This window comes from Desmodus rotundus, chromosome 5 (assembly GCF_022682495.2).
Source record: "Desmodus rotundus isolate HL8 chromosome 5, HLdesRot8A.1, whole genome shotgun sequence".
Taxonomy (NCBI): domain Eukaryota; kingdom Metazoa; phylum Chordata; class Mammalia; order Chiroptera; family Phyllostomidae; genus Desmodus; species Desmodus rotundus.
The window spans coordinates 149378503-149391053 of NC_071391.1; the positions used below are offsets into that span (position 1 = coordinate 149378503).

General features: G+C 45.1%; 1 protein-coding gene across 1 annotated transcript in view; it reads left to right on the forward strand.

The window, feature by feature from the left end:
• Positions 1-4479: 4479 nt before the first annotated feature.
• The window catches only part of CAPN14 (calpain 14), a 34049-nt gene continuing 25977 nt past the window's right edge, over positions 4480-12551 (forward strand). The window contains exons 1-2 of the mRNA XM_045189304.3: positions 4480-4568; positions 11270-11537. Coding sequence (XP_045045239.2) covers positions 11313-11537 — 225 coding nt within the window. The 5' untranslated portion in view covers positions 4480-4568; positions 11270-11312. The remainder of the gene's footprint in view (positions 4569-11269; positions 11538-12551) is intronic.

Sequence of the window (12551 nt, forward strand, 5' to 3'; positions counted from 1 at the left end):
AATAATCAGGTATTGCATGTTTTAAAAATTTTGCAGCACACCAGTTAAAAGCTGGTGCTTTGCAGGATGGCACAAAATTCCCATGTTGAAGAAACACGAGGTTTAACATACAGCAAAATCAAGGTGAGTCAACACTGAGATGCAGTTGCCCAAAATAATCATGAGATGCTAGCTGTGCAGGAAATGACAACTATCAATGCCAACTTAGAGCTTGTTGTGTGGGAGGCATCATACGAAGTGGTCTCACAGAGATGACTCATTTCATTTTCACAGTGACAGGTCAAAGTGTCATTATTCTCCCACACAGAGAAACCGAAGCTTAGGAGCTAAAAAGAGGCAGGGCAGGAGGAGCACCACAGTTTTTATGAAGCGTAAAGTCTTGAATTGATTCATATATTCACTTGTGGCTTGCTGTGGCCTAGGGCAATAGTCACTATGTTGTGTTGTAAATAATTAAGAGAACTAAAATTATAACAGTTATATTTGAAGGGCTATCGCATGGGAGGGCAAAAACCATGGATATAGAATGAGCCAAACACAGTCAGTCTTCTTCTCACTCACCTTCTCTTTACTGTGATATTACCCACATGCACAATCTCAGTTACCATCCTCACACCCATAACCTTAAACAGTCACATGTCTAGGCCAAGCACTCCCTGGGGATCCTTGGGCAACTCACACTCAGTCTCAGGGGGTAAGAGGTTCCCAAAGACCTCTCAGTAAGCACTGAATCTAATAATGTGAAATAATCATAATTATTCCTTTAACAAAATTTATTGAGTGCTCACTATATATCAGCCACTGGACTAAAGGTTTTGTATTCATTACAATGTGAGTAGTTGAATTCTTCCACTAGTCTTACAAAGTAGCTATGATTCCTATTTTGTAGTTGTTAAGAATGAGGCCCTCAGAGGTGTGTTAATGACTCAAGGCTCTCCAGCTAATATGTGGTAAAGTTAGGCTCAAACCCCAGGTTGATCTGGCTCCAAAGGTAAGCTCTTTCTAGAACATAGACTCACACAATTCTAGAAAGGGCAGATCATGGTAAAACCCTCCTATGCAGAGGGGAGGTCTAGGGATGAGGGCCCTCTAGGTGACTAATGTTTTCAGAGCTGCTGCCTCATTCCCTAAAGCTTGGACTCAAAAGCTTATCAGAGATTATACTCTTTAGTTAAAGGGATTTTTTGGCTTTTATTGTTGAAAGACACATGCACACCCTTCCACGGAACTGTAGCAGGAAAACATTTCAACATAAATATGTTATGTTCCTGCTGAAAACTTTAGCCCACACAATTTCTCCATAAAAGCATGTTGTTTTTTGGATATAGAGTAGTGCCTTCTTTGAGGAGAATGCAAGGTGAGGATGGCTAAGAGATGTAATTGTTAATGTGAGGAATTCCTTTGATTGCAACCCGGAAACCTCCATGCACAGGCATCCCTTTAGATGGTTTTGCATGAGTCAGCTCCCAGGAACTGGAGCTGCTATCTCTACTGGAGTCATCCCCCTATCATGTCTTCCTCATTATTGTATCCCAGAGATCGGTCACGGTTTACTGACCATCAGGGCTTCTTTTCTTTCCTTTTTTTAAAAATCTGGCCTGTTTTGTTTGGTTTGGTTTCTCTCCCTTCCTTCCTTCCTTCCTTCCTTCCTTCCTTCCTTCCTTCCTTCCTTCCTTCCTCCTTCTCTCCCTCCCCCTCTCTCTCTCTCTTTCTCTTTCTTTCCTTCCTTCTTTCTTTTTTCATTGCAGCTTCTTTCCTAACAGCAATCTTGCCATCACCTCTTGGAAGGAAATACAGAAACCACGCTGCTCTTTTTGGCAGTCACATTTTCCTGTCACGAGCATCATAATGGCAAAGTTTCTGCCGAGAAAGATAGGCCAGATCACAAGTCAAAATGAAAACAAATGAACAAATCAACAAGCCAAAACAGACATCAGTAGAGGTAAAACTATAAGACACTCAGGAAAATAACGTCAGGAAGAAAGTAAGGGTCAGGAAGAGTGGTTAGAAATACAGGTTGTAGTCGCATATTGATTTGGAAAGTTTAATAATGCCAGGAACACAATTAAGAACAGAGGCAGAAAACAAGAGATGTACACTATGAGACTTTGAAAGAAAAAAAGTCTAGGTAACATTTTTATCAGTTAGGGAACCAGACCAAGAGCTAAAAAAGAAACAAAAAACCAAACCATACTGCAGACCGTTTCTTGTTTTCTCTCTTTGAGCAGTCTTTATTTGAGGGAGTAGTCCATGACCATAATTGTGTGGTTTCTGGGCATATACCGTTAATAAATGAAGCTCTATCCTTCAAGGTCTATATTTTGTAATTGATTCAATGACCCTTGACTATTAAATTGTTATTAATCTTTTTATATATTAGGTGATCAGATTTTTTCCCAATGATCAGGGAGAAAACATGTTAAGAAAAAAGGTGAGTAAGCCAGATTAATGGACATTTCATGAACCTGCTACAGAAATGCCAAAATGTACTCCTCCTCTAACTGACATGAGTGTGCCTGTCGTGTGTGAGTGTGTCCCAGGTGTTGCCCCAGCACGACTCCAGTGCTCTCCAAACCTGCAGCCATGGACCAGTATTGGACTGGACAAGGTCAGGCAGAGAAGACAATAACCAGAAAGGAGGGTGATGGAGGGAGGCCCTGCTTCTACTTCCACTTAACTTCCTCCCACCAAGATGTACTGACCAATTCCAGGGATACATCTACAACCCAATTTAAGTATTTTATGAGCCCTTGAAGTCTGTCTCAATAGTGTGCTCTTTACTTGTTTGGTTTTCTGTGATCAAGCAATTGCCTTGCATCTAATACCACAAAAGGCTCCTTACCTAGGACCCCCTTTCCTATGACCTGAGGTCAGCCTTACCTCTGCCAGCTTCCCAGGAATCCTGATGGAATTCTCTGTGTCCAATGGCTCTGTGGCCAGGTCACCATTGCTGTTTTGGACACTTTCTGATGCTGCCTGCCTGCCTGAAGCTTGATCTTGGTGTATTTCTGCATCTTTCACATATACCCCCCACCCCAGGCCACCATGCCCTGATGCCTGTCCTGCCTCCCCTTCTGCCTGCCCTCCAGTGCTTCCCAAGCCCATCTCAGACAGAACATACCTCGTCAGTCTGAGTTCACTTGGGTTATGTTTTAGAAATAAATGTCCCTCAAATTCTAATTAGCTCTCTGATAACTTAGGAAACCACCCTCCTGTGGAAGAAAAAAAAAAAGGTCTTAGAATTTACTTTGGAAACCTAGAGATGACTTTTATTATGAGCTAGACCACAAAACCTCTTTTTATTATCTTGGTTTGGGGATAAAATTTTAATGCTTGAAAGTTACATCATATGTGGAACCACGAATTTTTTCTTTCATTCTGCTGAACTTGGTATTATCTTTTCTTCCATTCCCAAGTAAAATCCCTTCTCTGTACCTTGCTGGACCCTAGTTTTGAAATCATATAGTCAACTGAACAAAAATGAAGTCGGGGGAAAAACAAAGAATAGTAGAACCTGTCAATTGATTTTATGAAGCTTTGGTGGGGCCGTAGCCACCAGGACGGCAATCCCTGTCCATAGAGCTGCCAGAAGTAGCCCTTGCTGGAGCTTGCTATCTCACGATTTTCTTCTTGTATTCTTGTATTTGCAAACCATGGAATCAATGCATGCAGTGTTTAGAGCCCACCCATCAGTATGTCAGTGGTTTTTCCCACTCACAGTGGTATTGGACACAGCAGTTTTAGTTGCTTTTTTTTATTGTGAGTCTAATTAAATAACACAAAGGACCTGTGTGAACGTGGAGGAACACTTGTGAGCAGTTGCTATTAAATATACTCGACACCTAATTTATTCCTCAACTAGACTTTTTCACTTATTATTTTACTGCCTGAAACTTCAATAATTGGGGATTCAGTTGGGTGAGTATTTTATTTTAAAAACTACAAATACCTATGCTAAGGTTAAGGATGTGCGAGCAAGTTACACAGCCGCACATTTTTGAGAACTCATCCATCCAATTGCTTTCCAGTGCCCCGAGGAATGAGAATAGTGACAGGAGGAAAAGAAAGGGCATATTTAGAGAGTGCACCCAGGTTTGGGGGAAAGGGCAGCCTTATGTAGGGTGCTGGGACCCTGAAAAAATAATTACCAGAAAGGAAGGCATTCAACAGGGAAGTGGGTCTGGAAGCCAGAAACAAACTTGACCTTTAAATGTTTGCTCAAGGCAGGTCCCAAACAGAGTCATAGAATGTCATAACAGAGAGCTAAAGATGACTAACTCTCTTTCTTGTCAAAGCATTACTGGAACAAGCTCTGTTTGGCTGTCATTCTAAGAAAATGATTAGATTCGGGTGATACCATTACAAAGCTCTGGGGCTCCCCTCCCTTCCAGAGAACACACAGTGGGGAGGAGCCAAAACTCTGGAGGCGGGAACTCAGACTCTTGGACAAGCCCCTGTGCATGGAAAGGACCGTATATATGTATAAGAGTGGCCCGGGCAGCAGGGTTTTGACTGCATCAGGACTAGACCCTGTCCGGTTGAGTAAAGAAGCAAGATCTCCTGTGCAGGTACATTTCTTTACCTCCAAGGGTGGGTCCAATTTAGTCCAGAGCCCCTAGAATCCTCTGCAGAGTCCGGGTTCAGAAGGTGAGAGAAACGTAGTCGCTGCTTCTGATTTGAACTTTGCAGGTCAGAGTTCTTGTGGAAAGGGCCCTGGAATCTGGAGGTGCGAATTTGGTTCTCAGCTTCGCTATTGCTTACCAGTGTGACTGAAGGAAGAGACTCAGCCCTTTGGCCTCAGTCTTCTCATTAAATAAGGGGGTGTTTTGGCCTAAGTGATCCTGGAGGTCTGTCAGCTCTGATTTCTATTAAATGGTAATTTGGGGGAGTTACTGATACTGCTAGGCATGGCCATTTCCCAGGGCTCAGACCCTTCCAGAGGTCTTCTAAAGGGTCTGGAGGGGTCTTCAGAAGACCTATTTTGGAAGGGGTCTAGAGGTGGCCTGGGGCCTTGTAGGACTCTAAATATTCCAAAAGAAAGGCTGTTCTCTGGGGGTTAATGGGCAACAAGGCCAGTTTGACTTTCTCTGTGCAATCAGGTGTGAAGATGTCAAGATGACAAATTGAGAACGAAATAGTCCTTCACGTGATAGTTATCATTGTGGGGCTGGGCCCTCGCTTAGGTGAGAAATCTAGAAATCACACAGGTTCGAGCAGTTTGCTGGCCGCTGGGCATCTGAGATCACTCACCGAGGCTCTGGATGACTCCAGAAGAAAGCAGTCAGCTCAGCTTATAATCAGTCCTCTCCTATGGAGAGAGAGGAGATATTGTTTGTTTAGGTGGGATTGAGCCTGGTTATGGCTTAAACATTTTTGTTTCAGAAATGTCAGATATAGTCAGATACAGGAGCTGAAACTGTGATCCCAGCTTGAGCCAGTGAGGTAGACCTAGATCTGGGGGTTTGGGGAGATCTCCCAGACTCAACAAGGTGAGAGAGTATCTTTGACTCTCTAGTTCACTCTCAAAAAGTCTGGAAAGGATTCTTGGATTGGTTGGGAACTGACCACTAAACAGAGTGAGCACCTTGCACTCCCTCTAGAGTGAGAGCCCAGCCATGGCGCTGGGACTCCTTGAGAGCAAGTTCTAGTTCATCATGCACCCCTACCATCTAGGGCAACACCTGGCCCACATGAAGCACTCAATAGAGCCTTGTTTAAATGAAATGGATCTACCACTTTTCAAATTCTCTTTTAAATCTATCTCATGACCATCAAAACAATCAATAGAAAAGAATAGAATTGATTTAACAGTTAGTGGTATCACTGGTTTGTGATAAATCTCTCCACACCAAGGATAACCAATGAGCTGATTTGTAACACATGATTGGTTTCGCCTTTCTCTGAAAATTACACAAAAAGAACCACAGACTTTCTGTGTCTAGACTTTTTCACTCAGTACTATGCAAATCCCATCCATACTGCAGCGTGTTGTTCTGGTTTGTTTATTCTCAATGCCGTATAGTATTCTATTGTGTGAATGTACTCCAATATTTAATCCATGTTCATGGGCTTGCCAGCAGTTCTCAGTTTGGTGCTATTTTGAATAATACTATTATAAATATTCTTGTACATGTCTTTTGGCTCATAAATTTAAGCATTTCTATTGGGTAATACCCAGGAATGGAATTGTTGTCATAGAAGATATATACACTTAGCTTTAGTATTTACTGATAAACAGTTTTGCTAAAAATCGTTTTTGATTGACTTACTTTTTCTAAAGTTTTGCTTGGGTTTGTAACTGCAAAGGTTGATATCCTGGAGTAACATAAATCACAATCTAAGATGCAAGGTCATCCATTCCTCAAGTCCCAGACTGAGCTTTGGGGGTGGGGGGTCAGTGAGAGGGTGCACTTGTTACCTGGCACCCTTCTCCCTAGTTCATACACTTGAACAAAAGCAAGTGCTAAGTCGTAACTAATTAAGGAGTGTTCTTTCACGGCAGCTTTGTTCAGTCTCCCTACCTGTCACACAAGCTCAGATATCCTTAGAACAATACCTTTTCTGAGGTGCAAACATCTGTGTGTCAGTGAGATACCTTGGCTGTGAGAAGATAAAGTGGGTCCAGGGCTCTGGGGTGGAGGGGGAACTTCAGCTGAGCTTTGATGGATGGATGCAATTCAAACCAGAGACAGAAAGAAACGTCTTGTGTTTGTGTGTGGGTAAAAGCTATGTTGGGGTAGAGCTGCAGGCTGTTGTACAGAAAGGGGCCGGAGCACTGAGATCCTGACCCTTTGGGTTCAAGGCCATGAACTGTGGGATCAGAGTAGGTGGATGTGACATGGCTGGTCAGACAGGAAATTCAGGACCAGGAAGAAGAAAAGCTACCTTAGTCTGACGGGTAATGCAGCTCAACAGCTGACCCTTTAAGATGCAAATACTCCTGAAAAATAAGAGGAACGAATTTACATCTGTTTTAAGACTCTTTCTTATTCAAACATATTTTGAAATGTTCAGAAAGGAGAAAAATCAAAAGGGTTGGTCCTTTAAATGTATGGAAGGTGATAGAGAATTAAGGGTAGGAAATGACCTAATACTAGGGTGCTGGTGTCTCCTGGGTGGGCGCTGTAAGAACGGAAGCAGGCTTGAAGGGAACAGAGTGACCCCACTGAGGTTCTGCTTGAGGAGCTGGTAAGAAAGAAAAGAAGAGGATGTGCCAAAGAGATGCCCAGGGCTTACCCTGGTCCTGCGGAACTGGCCAAGAGCCCGCAGGCACTGCTCAGAGGTCTTAGCTGTGCAGGGGAGCAGTGACCCGAGTGACTACCAAGTTCCCTCTAGCCTGATATTAGGCTTATCCTCAAGGAGTGACATCAGGGTCTGACTTCCATGCAGGCCCAGGGAATGTTCCTAAGCCCAGGAACAGCTGTCTCCACTACATGGCAACTCAAGGTGCACACTGCATTCTGGGAGTGGTAGGCTGTCTGCACTTCTACAGAGGTTTGTGGCTGTACCGTGTGTCACGGAGTCAGATGGAAGACAGGGCAGTTGAGAGTGGGTAGGGAGCTCCACCAGACAAGTTTTCGTATCTCCACATAGGTGTGCAGCCAGCCCAGAGGATCCCCCAGCATCACCAGCTAAGGCAGGACGTTTCCTGCCTCTTCTCTTCCCAGTCTGCTCCCACGGTGCACACTCCCTTTGGAGACTCCCTCCTTGAAGACTGACTTTGATTTTACTCTGTTCCTTAGGGTCCTTTAACCTGGGTCCCCAGAACCTCTTCCCTGAGAAAGGAGCTCCCAAACAAGTCTGGATCAGAAGGGAGGCTGTTAAGAAGGCCTCTGAACGCAAGCCTTAACCTAAATCAGCTCTCGGGGATAGAATCAGAACTGGAGAACAGCCAAATGGTTGACAGTTCACAAAAAGTTTTCACATCTGTGTCGCATTTCAGCTTTACGTCAGGAGGAGTGGGGGTGGGGGACAGGCTTTATCATTTTTCACGTGTCACAAATGAAGAAACACCCGTCTGCTCATTTGCTCAGTCAGCCAGTCAGCAAACATTTATTACGCGTCTGTCTGTTCTTGTTCTCAATAGCTCATAGTCGGGCCACATTCTTTATTGTTTCCTGAAAGGCAAACGGCTGCTCTAAACACGAAGATGAGTTCTCTGGGTCTTCCGTTAAAAACTAAATCTAAATGTAGACAAATATTTAAATAGTGAAAACTTTCAAGACCCTTTTAAACCATTCACTGGGCAAAGTCATTTCCTCTTTTGTGTACAGGGCATGGTCTGTACTTAAAGATTGGGTGTTCCTGTTTGTAATTCGCAGCCACAAAACCACACGACAGATGTCCAGGACTGTCTGCCGTCATCACATCTAAAAAATTAGAGACTTTGGCAGAGAGAAAGGGCAGGCCACATCTTTAAGACTTTCAGACATGAAAGTAACCTGTGAATGTAAAGTATCTGCAAAAACAAACAATCAGTAAGTCAATTAGAGATAAAATTCTGCTACATTAAGATAAAGTCTTAGTGATGATGCGATTAACCACATTGCTATTTGGAGCTTTCTCCTGTGGCTAGCAGCGTGCAATGACAACCTACCCGAGTAGACAGTGCTTTAAGCAAACTTGTCTGTACAAGGCAGGCAATAAATATTTAGGCTTATAGGCAATAACTTCTGTTGCAAGGGCCCGACTCTGCTGTTGTATGTTGCAAAAGCAGCCATACATGAACAGTAACTATGGCTGCATTTCAATATAATATTATTTACAAAATCCAGTAGTGAGGCAGATTGGGCCCAGAGACCATAGTTTGTCAATCCCCGCTTTAGAGTTTTGTCAAGTCACTTCACGTAGTTATCTCTTTTGAGTCCTAAGAGTAGACATAGTATATGTGATCTCCATTTTATGGGTAAAGAAACCAGCTTAGAGAGGGTAAGGGGTCTGCCCACAGCCACATGGGTAAGAGGGGCCAGCCTGGCCAACTCCCGGGTCTTCTGATTGTAAATGTAGTGCTCCATGACCACCACACACTGGCTATGACACAGAAGAAGTACAGGCCCTACCCAAGATGAATCGGGCAGGGCCCACAGTTGGTCTTGCTCTTTCAGTCTGACTGTCAAGAATGTGGAATTGATCACTTCTTCGATCTCATGCTTTTTATCATACAGACAGAGCTATTGTGCTAGGAGCCCAGGTTTCTATTCCAATTTTACCTCGGACAACTTGGTGGTTTGTGGCAAGATGCCAGAGTTCTCTGGAAATCAATCATCCCTTGGAGGATGCTCCAGGTTCACAGCACTTGTGAGTGAGGACGTGGTTCTTATGTTTTTGTTTCCTTTCCAGAGCCTCTGCTCTACCCTTATTAGGTGGACTAAGAGCCAGGCTTCCAGCACAGACCCAGTGTCTAGCATGGAGCCTGTGTCTAGCACACAGCAGGCGCTCAGTAAATATCCGACTGAACTGAACGTCAGGGCAGGGACTCAAGGCATGGAACAGGCTCAGCTGTCTTGCCTGGCGATGCTTCTCAATGTTCTCCAGCTAGTTGGCACTCAGAGCCCTCCTCTGGATCAGGAGTCCCAGGTAGACCCCTCATATCTCACCATCACAAAGCTCTTCCTAGCACCTAACACTGTAGACAAGGCAAGCAAAGCCAATATGGCAAAAAGTGAAGATTGAGGCTCTGTCCCACATTTGCTGAGTGCAAATGAATTCTGACACCAAGAACTTGACCAAGGAGTCTTTGCACCCTCTGGGGACCCAGGAGAGAACTCTCAGGCACCGGCAGCATGACTTTCTGCTGCATGCTCCAGGGTCTCATGCCCCAGGTAGCTTTCCCTATTCATTTACGTAGTCTTCTTGTATGGGCCTGCTCCAACATGGCTCACGTATAGCAGTTAAAATGAATTTCCAAATATGACCAAGAGCCATCCAGCCCTCTGCAGAGAGCTGTGGCAGTCTGGGAGCGAGCTAATTTCACCTCCCAGCTTGTAGCCTACAGAAGCCTTGCTGGAACTGACAACTGCCCACATCTGGGTCTAGACCCTCCTTAGGGTGACTTGGGAATGCTTATAAAAAGAAGATAATACTTGTGTGTGCAGCCTCATTCTGAAATGTGATCTTGCAATGGACATTTTGTCCTTTGAGTTCCACAAGGCACCAAGGCCTGTTGTGAGGTACGATGCAATGTTTTCAGGCTCAGGGAAGAACCCAATTGCAGCCCAGTGCTGGGTAAGGAGGGCGTGAGCCTGGGTTGGGTTCTGAAGCCAAGGGATCTGCTATCACGTGTCACGTCACAGGCAGCAAATGACTGCTGCTCAGGCTTGAAGGGACAAAAAAGTAAAATTTTGCTCTTATGAGGCATCGCATGGGTTTACAAATGTAAATGAGGTGGAAGTAACTTGTTGAGAAAGAAATAGGGGTAAGCTGGAAGAAGCTTTGACTGATAATCTATATCAGGAAGAAAAACTCGGGGGGAAAATGCAGACCTGAGTAAGAGCTTTTGAATCCCTGTGACCAGGTTGGGGGAGTGCTGGGTCTTCCCCCAGGAAGTGTGTTTGTACCTGTGACGACTGAGAGCTGCTGGAGTCAGATGTCCTCACGTCAGAGAAGTCAGGGTGTGAGACACAGCATTCCGCCAGCATTAACCCCATGGGGATAAGCACCCAGTATGATGGAGGAGTTTTTAGTACATGACTCAGTGCAGAGCTCACATGGGGTCGGAGGATAGGGGCATTCTACAAGCTGGTCACTAGCAGTGCTGACAAGCTAAGTACAAAACGAAGGGTAAGCGTTCGGAACGTTTTATAGCAATTGACCAATAGGTTTACTTCTGTTGAATGTGATTTTTTTTTTAAAGAGGGCTTGTATTTTGTATATTATTGTTTAATTTCATTTTTCTATTCATTAAATTTCTGTAACAAATTGGAAATAAAAGCATACAGGTCCTTCACTAGTGATAAGTAGTAGAGTATTCTCTGGGGTAAATGGTGATTCAACAGTCAGGATGAAGGAAACTCAGTGAGGGCCGGGCACCCAAGGAAGGCTTCCTGGAGGAGGGGCTCCAGTGGGACTTTGGGGGCTAGGCAAGACCTTGACAGACAGAGAGGAGCCTCGAATCACCCCTACAACGTATAGGAGTACGTCTTGGTACAGACATGTTTGCAGGCAGCTTCTAGTGCATATACATCTTGTTTCTTTTTCGCAGGCTAATTTCTCTTTCTCACATCCTCTCTGCATGAACAGGAAGGAAGTAAACTGTTGCCTTCTGTTTCAGGAGCAACAGAGATCATCCAGGAAGATTGTATCCATTTCTCGCTATGTCTCTGTGGCCACCTTGGCGAGGCCGAGGCAAGCTAGGGGAGAAGGACCCGATGGGGGGCCCTTCACAGCTCCCCAAGCAGGACTACGAGGCCCTGCAGGAAAGGTGCCTGAGGAACGGCTGCCTCTTTGAAGACAGTAGCTTCCCAGCTACCCTGAGCTCCATCGGCAGTGGGCCCCTGCTGCAGAAGCTGCCGCCCCGCCTGCAGTGGAGGAGGCCACCGGTAAGGGGCTGGGAAGGGGGCTTCTGAACCACACACACTAAGTGTGCCGACCCAGACCTTCCTTCCGAGGGCCCAGGGCTTTCGGATATCCGGTCTTACTCCCATTGGTCCCCGTGAGAAGGAAACTGGGTGAATCCCCACATCCCCATTTTCTGGGAAGAACCAGGGGTGATCCTGGGAGGGGTCTAAGATGTAGCTCCTCCCCCAGGCCTGAAATACGTGCAAAGCAGCTGCAGCCAAAAATATGTTACGGTACTGTTGAGCTTCATCGGAGACGGCAAGCCTCCTGAGTCACAGCCAATGCCATCTGCCAGAGGGACACATTTTAACATTTCACACCCTACTCCCCCAAATCAGGCGCACACAACTTGCAAATTAAGTAACTGTTAATCACTTTACACAAGCACTCTTCACTGTATACATGCATCAACAATTCCTTTCAAAGGCAACTTCAGTGTGTTCAAAAGCAATTCATCTCCCCCAGACTTGATGTACATGCAAGATTCTGGAACACGGTACAATCAACCCTTGCTGCAAATGCCCCCCTTTTGTGTTCCCTAATCAGCTGTCATCATCAAAGCCAGACGTGTTAAGTCCCTACTATGTGTAAGACGCACACATAGTGTGCCTCCTGACCTGGAGGGCGGTCGCGATTTTACTTCTTCCAGGAAACCTTGGGAACAGCTGACAGTTTTCACATACCTGACCTGGAGTGAAATGTGCCTGTGAGAAGACTGAGGCATTTGGTGCAGGCCATGGAGCAGAGGAGAGCCCCCTTCCCTGTTCCCACCCCCACATCCCAGCCCACATCTCAGCACAGAGAGCCAGAGGCCATTACACTGGGATTAGGGGCAGGAAGGAGGAGCAGGGGGAGAATAAGAATGGGAAGATCTCTGAGAAAACTGAGAATGCCCCCTTTATAAGAGGTATTTCTACTTTTAACGGAAACCCCCAAACAGTCACTTTTTGGTACAAGTGCCATTTCTCAGTATCTACACAGAATTCTCCAGGACT